At 38.5% G+C, this 15,898-nt stretch overlaps 1 protein-coding gene across 7 annotated transcripts in view; it reads left to right on the forward strand.

The window, feature by feature from the left end:
- The window catches only part of ARHGEF9 (Cdc42 guanine nucleotide exchange factor 9), a 480,567-nt gene that overhangs the window by 23,406 nt on the left and 441,263 nt on the right, over positions 1-15,898 (forward strand). For 2 of the 7 annotated variants that reach the window (XM_056130048.1, XM_056130051.1), the window contains exon 1: positions 14,863-15,031. The exons of 2 other annotated variants lie outside the window; for them this stretch is intronic. Coding sequence is in view for 2 of the 5 variants with exons in the window: in XM_056130046.1 (XP_055986021.1) it covers positions 15,034-15,042 (9 nt within the window). In the remaining 3 variants the exon portion in view is untranslated. Of the gene's footprint in view, positions 1-14,862; positions 15,043-15,898 lie in introns of those variants that run through there. 3 more of the 7 variants (XM_056130046.1, XM_056130047.1, XM_056130049.1) reach the window with 3 other exon arrangements.

A 15,898-nucleotide genomic window follows, 5' to 3' on the forward strand; every position in this document is an offset into this window, starting at 1 on the left:
AACGTCCTACCCGCTGTGCTATCGCTCCAGCCCCTCCCAAAAGTATCTTTTTAAAGTCAACTGCTTTTTACCCCTCCTGTATTTCAATCCTATCAGCAGTTTAAGTTCACGGTGTTTCAATTTTTAAGTGTTTTAAGTTCAAGGTAGGTAGTTTCAGATAATGTCAGCAACATACAAACCTAGTTTTCTCTGTGGTTGCCAAAACTGAAGATAAACTATTGCTTCCATGTCTGTGAATTTGGCAAAAAATATCCTATCTTGTTTGCTGTTTTATGATACTAGCTGAATAAATGTTTTTTTCACTTGCTAAAAAAAGTTCTAAAACTTGTAGACAAATAAGAAAATGCTCAATGAGAGAAAAATTTATTATCCTGTTTCTGATTTTTTTCTTTCCTCCACCAAGACCATATAATCATGTGTAACTTTATTAAGGTAATCAAGCATAATATTTCCCTCAGTGTATCCTACATTCTAGTTTAGATTAACTCCACCTTTGTCATGCCTTTGGTGAGACTATTAAAGATGTAAAAGATTCAGTACTTTATTTTAAACCATAACAGAAAGCAAGTCATAGTACTTTTTAGTTTTAGTGAAGTTGAACAACTTGTTTTGCGGTCACACAGTTACTAAGAGCAAAGGCTTGACTTACTTTTGAAAGTTTCAGTTTCTCATTCTCTGTTCTTTTCACTTGCCATGAGTTTGTCAGGGTTTAATGGGGAACAGAAATTCAAGTGAAAAGGTGCTATTTTAGATGAATAGGATGCAGCAGAATAATTGAGTTGACTCTATACCACAGTTTCACTCTCACCTGGATATGTAACATGAGGGATATGAACAAAAAGGTCTAGGGGAGGGGCCTGCAAACTATGTCAAAATTGAAGGCTTAAATAAATGGTGATTTTTTTTATCTTACAAAACAAATGTGTGGAGAGAGACAGGGAGAGTGAGAGAAAGAATTTTTCAGGAAGAATCAGCTTCAACCCATGGCTCAGAGAGAAATAAGTCAACTGGCTGAGCTCACACTTCGTATAAGGAGGCCTGGGATTTATCCCTAGCACTTCAAGCTCCCATAAGCACCAAACTAGTGTGGCCCTTCCAAAACTACAGCTAAACAGAGTTTCAATACATAGATATATTCAAACATAAAAGAGGAATTAGAAATACTTTTAGTATGTGTGTGTGTTTGTGTGTGAAAAAGTATATAACACTAATAAATGGAAAAATCTTTGGATTCATGAATTTCAGTGTATAATAGTTTTATTTTTTAATTTTTTAATTTTTTAATTTTTTTTTTTTGCTTTTTGGGTCACACCCGGCGATGCACAGGGGTTACTCCTGGCTCTGCACTCAGGAGTTACTCCTGGCGGTGCTCAAGGGACCATATGGGATGCTGGGAATCGAACCCGTGTCGGCCACATGCAAGGCAAACGCCCTACGCGCTGTGCTATCTCTCCAGACCCAGTGTAAAATAGCTTTAGATGCTTCACAGTGAGCTTCTGATTTCTGAAACTATTCTGGAAGCTGCTAAACCAGACTCTTCAGGTGAAGAGAAAAGTAATGAGATCTTGAAACACAATCTGGATATGTTAGAGGATTGGAAATTCTAAATTTATCCTCATTAGGCCTGGAGTTCCACTGACAATTACCCACGTATCAGGATGCAAGTTCAATGTAAAGGTCAAAGAATACAATGCTGTTTATGTCCTGTGGTTCCAGGGATAACTCAGAACACACCAACAGTGAAGTCTTCATAGCCACTGTGCCAGGGGCCTTCAGAGTCACAACTGGTGGCTTCCAGGCCTGTATCTGGTCATGCTGAGGGGACCACTTGGTGCCAGAAATTGAAGTTGGATGAGGTGTGTGCTAGCCATGTGCATGTGCTCTGTACTGTCTCCCAATTTCCATACTTCAGTTTAAAAACTGTTACTCTATGCTTATGGGAGAAATAAGTAAACATTCTGAACCTTTCTTACTCCTTAAAATAGTGTTCACAATTCCGTCTTTTGGGAATACTGTGAAATATTTAATAAATAAAAATTTTTAAAAAGCACCATGTTTACACAAAGTGTTTTTCTCTCTCATCTCTCTGAAATCATATAATATACAGAAGATTACTTATAAAGGGGACTTCATAAAGAGGTTAGCAGGAAATAAACTTTTGCCATTTTACCTATGAAGCTCTATGATTTTTTTCTATAACCAACAACTATTAATATTTATTGTCTGATTGTATTTGGGACTCTTTTGTATGATGCTGAAATTATGTGCACTTGTTAACGTCACTAAACTTCAATATTTTGGAGAGATTACATCTCTCAGCTATGAAAAATCACTTGTATCACTTGTCATGACATTGCTCATCGATTTGCTCGAGCAGATGCCCGTAACGTCTCCAATCATCCCTGTTGCATGCTAGTATTAGCCCAATGGCATCTGCTCGCTCCAAGAACACGAAGAACATCAAACCTATGAAAAATACTGATTGATATTACAGTGGTAATCTCTGACAAAAATTGAACTAACCATGAAATATTGTCTTCAGTTAACTTATTATAACTAACAAATGAAATGCACAATCATCAGAGAATTTCAAGTATTGGTTGTACAGAAAGTGATAGCAGTGGCAATCGGGACAAAATTTGGAAATTTGCAAAATATATTTTCTTGCAGAAGTGGGACTTTGGAAAGTAAGTCATTAAAGACAAAGACAACAAGCAACTGAATGTTTCCAGAGAGAAGAAAAATCATCTAAGCATCTTTGACTTGGGATGTATGCTAGGCTACTGAACCACAGGTCAGGGCATTGATATAATTGAAATAGTTTATTCTAGACAGAGGCGATATCATGTCATGTGCTATTGGAAGATTGAACTGGTGACATAGCATAACATAGGTTTTAGCTAGTCTCTTTTTAAAATTTTTATTAGTGACACACCATGAGGTACAGTTGTAGACTTACAAATTTTGTGCTTGGGTTTCAATTATACAATGATCAAATATTCATCCCTCCACCAGTGCCCATTTCCCACCACCACGGATTCCAGTATCCCTCCCACCCCCATCCCCCTATCCCACCCTGCCTCTGTGGCAGGGCATTCCCCTTTGTTCTCTCTCTCTTTTTGGGTGTTGTGGTTTGCAAAAGAGGCATTGAGTGGCAATCATGTTAGCCTCTTTGAGTTTTCATCTAAACTCAAACAGTGACTGGTCTTTTGACCTTGGGCAAGTTAACCATTTTCCCTTAATTGTACATCTGTTACAGCAGGATATCTCACAAAATTGCTACCACAATTAAGTAATGTTGTATGTAAAGGGTGTAGAACAGTTTCTGACTTTATCAGTGTTCACTATGAATAGAATTTGAGTTATGAGAAATGAATTGGTAGTAATAGCAATTTCACTGTGATTTGAGGAGCATTTATATTACAAAAATTTTATGGAATAATTAGCTTCGCAACAGTGGCTGCGATAATAATCATAATAATATTTAGCTCAAAGATAGGAAAGAACTTTTTAACCAACTGACTTGTCCCAAAGACTACCATAAATGGATTATCTAAAGAAAAAGAATTTCCCCAATATTGTGTGTTTGGGGACTTAATGAGGTATTTCAGGAGAAACTGAGGTTACAACTGAAGGTCTCTTATAATAAGAGAAACTTAATTCCTTTACATCTGTTGGTAGAAAATTGTTTCTGGAGCATAATGCTGTTCCATGAAATATGGCAAACTTGTCTCTATTTTTTAAATTTAAAAATATTTAAAAGTATTCTTTGGGATAGTAATAATTAAAACAGCATGGTACTGGAACAAAGGCAGAGCTGCAGACCAATGGAACAGGGTTGAATATACTGACATCTCCCCCCAAGCATATGATCATCTAATCTTCGATAAGGGGGCAAGAAATGTGAAGTGGAGTAAGGAAAGCCTCTTTAACAAGTTGTCCTGGCAAAAATGGACAGCTACATGCAAAAAGTGGGCTCAGATCTGTCCCTAACACCAAGTAAAATAGAAGATCAAAATGGATTAAAGACCTCAACAGCAGACCAGAATCCATAAGGTACATTGAAGACAAAGTTGGCAAAACCCTCCATGACATTGAAGCTAATGGTATCTTCAAAGATGTCACGCCACTGGCCAAGCAGGTGAAAACAGGGATAGACAAATGGGACTGTCTTAAACTAAGAAGCTTCTTCACCTCAAAAGAAACAGTGAGCAAACACAAAGAGAGTCTACAGAATGGGAAAGGAGATTTTCCGAATACAAATCCGACAAGGGGTTGATATCAAGGATATACAAAATACTGGTTGAACTCCACAAGAAGAAAACAACAAACCCCATCAAAAATTGGGGCGACGAAATGAACAGAAACTTTCTCAAAGAAGAAATGTGAATGGCTAAAAGGCACATGAGAAAATGCTCTACATCACTAATCATCAGGAAGATGCAGATCAAAACAATAATGCAATATCATTTCACACCACAGAGACTGGCTCACATCCAAAAGACCAAAAGCAACCGGCATTGGCGCGGATGTGGCAAGAAAGGGATTCTCCTTCACTCCTGGTGGGAATGCCGACTGGTTCAGCCCTTTTGGAAAACAGTATGGATGATCCTCAAAAAATTAGAAATTGAGCTCCCATTTGACCCAGAAATACCACTCCTGGGAATATATCCCAGATAGGCAAAAAAATATAGTTGAAGTGACATCTGCAATTGTTTGTTCATTGCAGCCCTGTTTATAATAGCTAGAATCTGGAAAAAAACCTGAATGCCCAAGAACAGATGACTGGTTAAAGAAACTTTGGTACATCTACACAATGGAGTACTATGCAGCTGTTAGAAAAGATGAAGTTATGAAATTCATATACAAGTGGCACTACATGGAAAGTATCTTGCTAAGTGAAATGAGTCAGAAAGAAAGGGACAGACATAGAAAGATTGCATTCATCTGGGGAACATAAAGAAATAAAATAGGAGACTAACACCCAAGAATAGCCGAGATAAGTACCAGGAGGATTACTCCATGACTTTGAGGACAGCCGCACACGCTCGGGGAAAAGGCAGCTCATATAGAGAAGGGAGCACCAAATGAAGGATGTTGGGATGTTCCTCTCAGGGTGGGAAATGCGTGATGAGAGTAGTCTATAACCAAAAAAAAAATGCCACTCAATGTCTCTTTTGCAAACCATAGCACTCAAAAGGAGAGAGATAACAAAAGGAAATGCCCTGCCCCAGAGGTAGGGTGGGATGGGGGGATGGGGAATGCGAGGTATACTGGGACTGGTGTTGGTAGAGAATGGACACTGGTGGAGGGATGGGTATTCGATCACTGTATAACTGAAACCCAAGCACAAAAATTTGTATTTGTAAGTCTACAACTGTATCTCATGGTGTTTCACTAATAAAAATTTAAGAAAAAAAGTATTCATTGGAAATAAAGTAGAATTGTATGATCAGTTCTTCCAGAATATTAACTGCACATAGACAGAGCTTGAATCAAATGCCATGTTTCAGAGTGTGAAGCTCCTGTAAAGTTATTTTGTGACTTACAAGACACATTGATTTCTGCTTTGCCAGAAATTTGATGGTAAGAACTAAGGTGGAAAAGCCAAAGGAAATTATATTTATAAAACACTAAAAACAATACTGCAGAATTTGCCTTGCAGGTATGGGGGGCTATGGTATATCTTAAAAAGAGGAATTACATAAATATGAAAGTGATCTGACAGATTTTCTTTGGGAAGTCTATCTTCTCTGTATTTTAGAAATTCGAATGTACTACTGCTTAATTATTTACTAAGCTTTCATCACACCTCCAAGCTTCCAAGTGGCAAAAAGTTCCATCTCTTGCTTTCACAACTACACAAGACTAGTGACTATCAGATATTAGAGCTTGTGATAAGATAATATGACTGTGAAAGTACTAAACTCTCTACCACTATATTTACCAAAGAGGCAGCTGAAATATGGTTTCTGCATTATAATATTTCAAATTTTATTCCAGTACATATTATTAGCATAAATACTATCTACAACACTGGTGACAAGGGTGTCTGAAATGTTATGATTGTATATTTTTAGCTTTTCATCAGTCTAGGAAGGAAGTGTTAGAAGGAAAGTGACTAGGATATTGAAAAACCAATTTGTACTATCAATATATGAATAATAAAGACTGAATAACTTTCAAAAGAGATTATTTAGGTAGGAGATTAGAGGATCAACTTTAGAGAGAGCATAAGAGACAATAAGGTGTTATAAGCTATTAGTAGCAGAAATAGGTGATATTCATGACAGATATTCATGATAAGAAGGCAAGAGAGGAGAAAACATTGATATCTCCTTGATATTTTGGTAAGTTTTGTTGGTGATATTCCCAAGGGACAGGGAGCTCAGAGGAAGAAAAAGATGGAAGGAGTGAAGGAAGATGACTCAAATTTTGGACTTCTTAAATTTCAGAATATTTTAAAAGGAATTTCTAAGGGTATCTTGAGATTCTTATGAGTTCGGGATAGCCTAGAGTGTTGTAAATGCCATTCATTCACTCTTTCGCTTCAGCTAGCTTTCAGTAATTTTCTTAAAAGAAGGCACCCTAACATGTAGTAGGAAATATCTCACTATATAGTACTGGTAGTTTAATACTAGGAATGGTGAGGCCACCAATTATGGCAAGTGTCAAATGATAAGAAAAGCGTACTGAGATTAGAAGAGCCCCTAGGAATTATGACTTTTATATCTGCATGAAGAAGTCTATTAAGAAGTAAAGACAGTATAACAAGATACATCATTTAGATAAAGCATTGCCAAATTTTGCCTTTTGTGTCCCAAAGGTAAATTTTTAGGAAGAAGGCATCAATGGACTCAAATGAGAAGGAAGTCAGAAGAGAATAGGAAGAAATATATACCATAAAAATTAGCAGTAAGATGGAAATTTATTTACATTGACAAGAAGTCAGATTTATGGAGTGATTATGTTAAAACTGGGTTTAAGGTTAATAGATATTACAGTCCAGCAGAAAAAGACAGCACTTTCAAAGCCAAGGAGATATATTCTAGTTCTTTACATTATAGTACTATCCTGATATCCTGATATTATTATATATCTCAATATAAAGTAGAAGAGTGCGTCTTTTACAACATACATTTTATCTCACAACCTAGGTCACTTATAATTTATATATCACAGAAACAAAGGCATCATTAAACATAACTTATAGTAACTAGGTGGAGAATTTATATAAATGATATAGTGTAGAAGAATTTTATTTCTAGATTATTCTACATAGAGTATCTTTCAGTTTAATTATAATTGTAACACGTAATATGCAGCAATCCATTGTATTGCTATGCCATCCACTCACAAGACAATGGGCATTTGATTTTGTTCCATATTTGTATATTGTTGATACTACAGCTTTGGATATTTGTCTATGTTTTTTGTTGTTTTTGGACCACCCCTGGCGATGATCAGGGGTTACTTCTGTCTTTTCACTCAGGAATTTTACCTGGTAGTGCTCCGGAGACCATATGAGATGCTGGGGATGGAGCCTGGGTCAGGTGTATGCAAGTCAAATGTGCTACCTGCTGTACCATCATATTTTTCCCTCTTACTATTTGTTATAAATTGTTATTAGTGAGACACAATGAGGTACAGTTATTGTGCTTACAAACTGTGAAACTTACAAACTTTTGTGATTGGGTTTCAATTATACAATTATCAAATAGCCATCCCTCCACCAGTGCCCATTTCCCACCACCACGGATCCCAGTATCCCTCCCACCCCCCATCCCCATCATCCCACCCTGCCTCTGTGGCAGGGCATACCCTTTTGTTTTCTCTCTCCTTTTGGGTTTTGTGGTTTGCAAAAGAGGCATTGAGGCATTGAGTGGCAATCATGTTTGGTCTATAGTCTAATTTCAGCATGCTTCTACCATCCTGAGAAAATCTTCCCAACATCCTTCATTTGGTGCTCCCTTCTCTATCTGAGCTCCCCCTTCCCCTAACATGTGTGGTTGTCCTCCGGGTCATTGAGTAAAATTCCTGGTACTAATCTCAGCCATTCTTGGGTGTTCATCTTCTATTTTGTTACGTTATGTTCCCCAGATGAATGCAATCTTTCTATGTCTATCCCTCTCTCACTCATTTCGCTTGACATGATACTTTCCATGTAGTACCACTTGTATGTAAATTTCATGACTTCATCTTTTCTAACAGCTGCATAGTACTCCATTGTGTAAATGTACCATCATATTTTTATGTAGACACTTTTGATGTGGACCTACAAATTCTTATGTGGACTTTTTCTATTCCTCATAGGTGAGTGAGATTATTAGAGTGAAATTTTTGGATCAAATTTTAACTTTAACTTTCTTATTTTGCTTTTGGGGTCACACATGGAGATTCTCAGGGGTTACTCCTGGCTCTGGAATCACTCAGGAATCACTGCTGGCAGTTATTGGGGGACCACATGGATGCTGGGAACTGAACCTGGGTCTGCCACATGCAAGGAAAATGCCCTCCCCGTCGTACTATCACTCCAGCCCCCAAATTTTTACTTCAATTTTTGATAAACTGTCAAATAACTTTCAAAAATGACTTCTACACTTCTTTCAGTAGTGTTCTGAGGATCCAGTATTTCCATATATTTTTTATTGGAGCTATAGCACAACGGGTAGGGCATTTGCCTTGCACACGGCCAACCCGAGTTCAATTCCTCCATCCCTCTCGGAAAGCTTGGTAAGCTACTGACAGTATCTCGCCCACATGGTAGAGCCTGGCAAGCTCCCTGTGGCGTATTCGGTATGCCAAAAACAGTAACAAGTCTCACAATGGAGACATTACTGGTGCCCACTGGAGCAAATCAATGAACAGTGATGACAGTGTAGTGCAGTGCTATTTTATAAAGTAGTTCACAATACTTGGTTACATTCAATATTCAAATACCAACACCACCACCATTGCACCTTCCCACCACCATATATTGGATGTTTCCATCTGAATCTCAACCCCTGCCCCAAAGCATAACTGATAATTTATTTTTTATTATATATTATGAAAAACCATTGAAAATGCTACAAAAAAGTTTCCTTAGTGAGGAAAGAGTGTGAAGGTTGTATTTCACTGTGGGGCCATTAAGTCCTTATATAAGAGATCACTAACATGTTGTTAAAGATTGAGCCTTGTGTGCATACATATATATATATATGCTTATATATATACATCTATAAAAATATTTCCCTCTAATATCGGTTGCCTCCTACTTTGAACCCCATCAAATGTGGTGCGGTACTCTTGGAGTATGGGTAGGGTGCATAGTATAAAAATGTCCAGGAGTAGGTTCGCTCATGGATCAGGCTCAGCATGAACATATGGAGAGTGGCTGTGAGCATGGCAGCGGTTGAGTTCTGGAGGTTTTCGGCTGCCAGGTCTGGGTCTATTGGGGTGGGGAGGGGTCTCAGCCACCCCCCTCCAGGGTGTCCTGAATGAAACAGCCTTTCATGGGGTCTGGTGGCATGGTTATTGCAAATGTCATGCTATGCTCCCTTCCAGGAGAGAAGAACATGAAACTCTGAATGGTGGCAATGACGAGATTATCTGGTGCCAGCTTATGGGTGTGACTGTTGAGTTGCTAGAGACAGGGGGATATGGGTGAAAGATCCCCATTCCTCATCCCATTGAACCCAGAGTTGTCAGTCACAAAGTCTTACATACCTGGGTTTTCTGGGGATTCACTCGTGGGTGAGCTAGGCCTGAGTGGTCTTGAGCATTTTCTATGTATTTTCAATACCTATTATTATGTAAGTTTTTTAATTATACCAGTTTGGGTTAAGTATATTATTTCATTACAAATAATACTGTAGTAAATAAACCTCATTTGCATTTCCTGCATTTACCTGAGTGCTAGTGCCTTGAGCATATCCTCATGTGCTAATTTACCTTTTAAATAACAAAATAAAACAAACAAACAACAAAATAATACCCAGCACCTTCTCTCAAATCCCTTTCATCCTTTCTCCACACTCCTCTCAAATACTAATTCTCTCTGGTAACCTCAGAGTGTTATGATAGTCCATCATTTTTATTTTTTTATTTTCAATTTTATTTCCTTTTACTATACATATAGGTCATGTAATATGTATTTGTTATTCTACTACTGACACATTTCACTTTGTATAATACCCTCTGGATAATGAATAAAATTTTATGTTTTATAATGAAATATTACTACAGTGTGTAGCAATAACACAGCAGTAGGGCGTTTGCCTTGCATGCGGCCGGCCCAGCCAACCTGGGTTGGATTACTCCGCCCCTCTCGGAGAGCCAGGCCAGCTACTGAGAGTATCTCACCTGCATTGCAAAGCTTGGCAAGCTACCACTGATGTATTCTATATGCCAAACACAGTAATAACAAGTCTCACAGTGGAGAAGTTACTGGGCCCGCTCGAGCAAATAGATTAACAACTGGAGGACAGTGCAGTGCAGTATATATACCACATTTTATCCACTGGAGGAATAGCACAGCGGTAGGGCATTCACCTTACAAGCGGCCAACATGGCCGACCCGAGTTCGATTCCTCCACCCCTCTCGGAGAGCCCGGCAAGCTACCGAGAGTATTCGATATGCCAAACACAGTAACAACAAAGTCTCCAATGGAGACGTTACTGGGCCCGCTCGAGCAAATTGACGATCAACGGGAGGGCCTGCCTGCTTTATCCACTGATCTATCAGCGAACAAACATTTTTCCATACCTTATCTATAGTAAATAACAAAAAACATTGGTTCAAACTTATTATTATTCATTTCTATATCAGTTTTCACACAGTGACACACAGGGTTTTGATTTTCATTTCCAAAAGTGATGTTGAGATTCTTCCCATAGTCCTGTCAATCACCTGTATCTATTATTTGGAAGAAGACTCTGCTTAATTTTTCTGACCATTTTTGATAGTGTCTGTTGCCTGTTTTTTTTTAATTTTATGAGTTTTTTAATGTATTGTGGATATTAAGCTCTTCTTAAATATATATTATATGAAACTTTTCTCCCAGTCAGATATTTTCTCTTTGTTTGCTTTAATTGAATAAAGCTATTTAATATCATCTCATCTCAATTGCTTATTTTTTTCTTTGCTTTGGGGTCTTGTACCCAAGGACATCTTAATGTTGATGTGATAGGATGTTTCTTTGGAGAAATGTTAGATTATTTGCCAATTTTTAAATGAGACTTTTTTTCTTCTTATATTTTACTTCTCAGAGTTCTTTATGTGGTTGGTCCTATAGTATTTTTACAGTCTGTGTCTCTGTAAAGCAGTTTCTATATACAAGTTTCTTATTATATATGTAGTTGGCAAATTATTTCTTCCAAAAGTTTGTACTGTTTATTAAACCCAACTTATTTTCTTTTCTTGATTATGATTTTAATATTATATCTAAGAAACAATTTCAAAATCCAGGGTTACAGTGTTTTATTCCTATTCCATATTTTGTTTGCCAGACACAGTAACAACAAAGTCTCCAATGGAGACGTTACTCGGCCCGCTCGAGCATATTTTGTTTGATACAGTTGAAATATTCATTATCATATTATTTTGGCTATACCTGGCAGTTCATGGGGGTTACTCTTGGCTATATGCTGAACCATTCCTGGACCATTCCTAACAAGCTTGGGACACTATATTGGGTGTCAGGGATCAAACCCAGATCTGATGCAAGTGAAATCCTATCTTTTCAGCTCCAAACATTACATTGAAAGCGTATAATCTATTTTTATATCTCAAATATCAGCCTGATTAAATTTGTTTATCTTAAAAATATCAAATTTTGTTCCATGTGAATAAAGCACTCTCTCTTTGACTTTTGTATTTATTTTTTAATGAATTGTGTTGCTGGTTCTGTAGGATTTTTAATGATCTGTATTCTTGTAATGCAGTTTAAGTGTTTTTCTGCCTCCTGTGTGTTCTAACATTTTTTATTGAACTAGAAGTTTTATATAATCCAGATCTTTGTTTGGTATGAAACGTTTATAACACTGTTGTGATTGTGACGCCTTTTGAGTTTAATCTATCTTGGAGGGTTTTATTCATGATTAACATTTATTTATAATTTTCAGTCCTCCAGTTCCCACGGGTGACAAAAACAGAATGATGTCACTTAACGGCAATATATAGAAAACTGGAGGAAATATAATGTAATAAAGGGAGAAGATGTCTAGATCACCCTGACCCTAGTGTTTAGAAAGATGGACAGAGAAGGAAAGAAATCAAGGGGGAAGAAGAGTAAGAGAACAGGAAGTGATCAGTAATTAGGGGTAAGAGCTTCAGTTTTACTGGGGATATGGGTAAGCCATACATCCAAACCACAGAATCAACAACACTAAGAACATGATGTCTAAACTGCAGCCACTGCAACTTTGTAATGTGCCTGTCAAGTTAACAGGTAGGACTGAAGCAAGTATTGGAGATGAGAAGGGACTATGGGAACACTTGTGGAAGGAAGTTAACATTGTTGGTGGGATTGCTCTTGAATACAGATAGTTGAAGCTCAACTATCTATACGTTTGTGAATCACAGTGCTTTGATAAAAATATTCAATAATCAATAACTTTGTAAATTATATTACTTAAATAAAACTTTTAAAACTTTTTCTTGCTTTTTTATTCACACCTGGCTATGCACAGGGGTTACTCCTCATTCTGCACTCAGGAATTCACCCCTGGCAGTGCTCAGGGGACCATATGGGATTCTGGGAATTGAACCTGGGTCGGCCACATGCAAGGCAAACGCCCTACCCACTGTACTATTGCTCCAGCCCCAAAAACTTTTAAGACTTTTAAAAATAGACAGTAATTCTCATTTAACTTAAAAGGCTAGCATTTCCTGAACTTTCATTGTTGTTATTCTATCGTTTTTCCTACCCATAATTGATCTAGTTTCTTGTCCCTTTCTACCATCTATTGGTCGGTCAAACAGTCCTAGAATGTAACAGTGAAAAAGGCTTCTAGAAAGGAATAAAGTGGCCTAAAGAGATATTAGAGAGCATACAGAGTCCTTGGTTTTTGAGCGTCCATCTGCTGAATGTATATGTATTTTTCCAATCTGAGAGTTCAACTGTTTCACTGAATTTCCAGATAGGTTTGAGTCCAAGTCTTCATGTGGCAGTAAGTAAACAGATGCTAGAAAGGGAAGAGTGGAGTTCCAAAGTTATTCAGAAAACATGAGGTAAAGCTGAGAGTGGAGAATTGAAACTTTCTAGTCAAATTTTATTTTGCCAAATTACAGACACAGGATCACAAATACAGAACAGGACAGTAATTATCATTAGATTGCAAGTTTTGTAGAGACTATTATATTACAAATTTGCCCTCTCTTCAAAGTACCTAACAGGATGAGTACAGGTGAAGAGTCTTTAAAAATCATAATTAGGAGAAGAAATCTAACCTATAATTGTAGGAATATCAGAGAAAGTTAAATAGAATTTGATTTTGAACTGGTGTCTCAGTGGTTGTTTCTGCCCACAGAACTGGTTTGTTGGTTTTGTATAGCTAATTGTCAGTTGCATATTTAAGAAGTGACCAAATTTGCTTCCTTCTAGGCCCAAGCTATTAAGTGCTGGCGAGGCTTAACACCCCTCTATTTATTCTTTCCCCTATTTCTTCTCCCTAGTCATCCTTTCCCCTACAGCCTTTCTCTCTCTTTATCTCTTACTCCCCTCTTCCCATCTTTCTGTTTTCCCACTTCCCTCCACGATTTTCCACTCTTCTCGATTCCACCCACATCTATCTGCTCCCACTCTCTTTCCTAGTCCTTTATCTCCTTTCCATCTTCTCTCCTGAATCCCCATCCACCCACTCCTAAACATGCTCTCCACCCCCGGCTCCAGTATTTGCAGCTCTCGCCCACTCCTTGACGGAAAGAGCAGCTCTGGGCCCTCTGATTGGCTGCTGTGGTAGCATGCCAGTTTAAGTCCTGCCCTTCCCTTCCCTATACCCCAGTATGCAAGCCTTTGCCGCAACTGCTATTGGTCTGCGGGACTGTCAATGGATTTAGCAGCGCCTTACGCAGGCGCCCGCAGTAGCTTAGTGAATAAAAACTCAGCCGTGGGGGTGGGGGTGGGGAGAGGCGACCGAGAGATTCTGCGAGGCAGGACTCCCAGGAGTGACTGGCAGCCTGGATCCCCGTGAAGACAACGACAGAGAGAACGAGAAAGCGAGCATAGAAAACAAGAGATCTAGATCGAGTAGGGGAAATTGAGACTTGTCAGGTAGCCAGGCAGGTGGACTGACAGAAATCAGGACAGAAAGACTGAGCAGGCGCCGAGAACCTCGCGCAAGTCCCTCCCGCCTTTCCCCTTGAAAAGACAGGTTTTTGCTTATCTGTGGCACCTGAGAGAGAGAGGGGAGAGAGAGGGGAGAGAGAGAGAGAGAGAGAGAGAGAGAGAGAGAGAGAGAGAGAGAGAGAGAGAGGAGAGAGAGAGAGAGAGATTGAGAGAGAGAGAGAATATGCAGGGCTCTGCAGATTACATCTCCAGCTAAGATTCCTCAGCTAGGGAAGAAAGAGCAGCCCAATAGTGACAAGGGGTGAAGATAGCTACCCTGTCCCCATCCAGTCCTCCCCAGACCAAATTCGGACGCCAAACCCAGCCCCTCCCTACCACCTCACTTCCTACTCCATTCTAGCATGGTGGCTGTATGGACAGTCTGACAGAACAGAGACTGACATCTCCCAATCTGCCAGCCCCCCACCTTGAACACTACAGTGTTCTGCATTGCACCATGACCCTGGATGTGCAAACTGTAGTTGTATTTGCCGTGATTGTAGTCCTCCTGCTTGTCAATGTCATACTCATGTTTTTCCTGGGAACGCGCTGAATGGAGTCCAGCCGACTAAACTGTTGCGAATTACCTCTTTGATTTCATCCCAAGAATCACCGAGGAAAAGAAGTCAAGAGACAGAGACAGGGAAAGAGAGGGAGAAAAAGAGCAAGCTTTCTTACTCAGGGGGGAAAACGTGAGCTTCAACATGGCCTCGCTGTGATATGTATGACGTTGGTATATTATCTCTCCCTAAATCGTTTTTCATGTCTTGTCCTTTAATTATGCCTGTGAGTGTAGTTGTTTATTGCTTGAGTAACATTGTTGATAAAGACATGTTTTCTATTTAAGTGTGCATGTATGTTTGTGCATTCTCCATCAATGTGACGTTCACTGAACAAGCTCTGTGTCCTTAAACAGTGGCTTTGCTCTTTGTGTTGTCTTAACTCGTTTTCTAGAAAACTAACATTAGGATCCATAAGATAATATTAATTGAAACTTTTTTGTCTCCCAGGAATTCAGTTGGATTTGTTTGAGGGCTTGGGGTCTTGTAGGAAGAGCATACAGAGTTTTGGGTATCATAAGAAAGAATGTTTAGAGAGAAAAATGACATAAGTTATGAATTTAGGGGAAATGGTACTGATTGTCTAATCTCTTTTGAGAAGCTAAAATTTAAGTGATGTGGCGAAGTGCATTGAGCTGGCAGATGGTGAGTGTGTCTTTTAAATCTTGTTTTGCTGCCCAGTCCTCACCTTTCCAGTATGGAAAAAAGCCACATTTAAGACATTTGTCAATGCTTTAAATGTAGGTTCTTTGGAATAATAGAATGGTACATATCTTTATGAACTTCAAGATGAGATATTTACAAGAGCGGTTTCAATTTCCTAAAAATCATACCCTTAGACTGAGTTTGGGGTTTTTCTCTGACTCCAAAAAAGTAACAAAATCCAGGTTTTTAACCAACCAAAAATAATAGCATTTGGATATGTACCCTTTGGTGAAATAATTTTATTTGTAGTGATATTGTTGAATCATTTAAATAGAGCTTGCTATGTCTAATGAGAAAGTACTGTTTATTATTTGTTCTTTAACA

Source organism: Sorex fumeus, unplaced genomic scaffold, assembly GCF_029834395.1.
Source record: "Sorex fumeus unplaced genomic scaffold, SorFum_2.1 ptg000073l, whole genome shotgun sequence".
NCBI lineage: Eukaryota > Metazoa > Chordata > Mammalia > Eulipotyphla > Soricidae > Sorex > Sorex fumeus.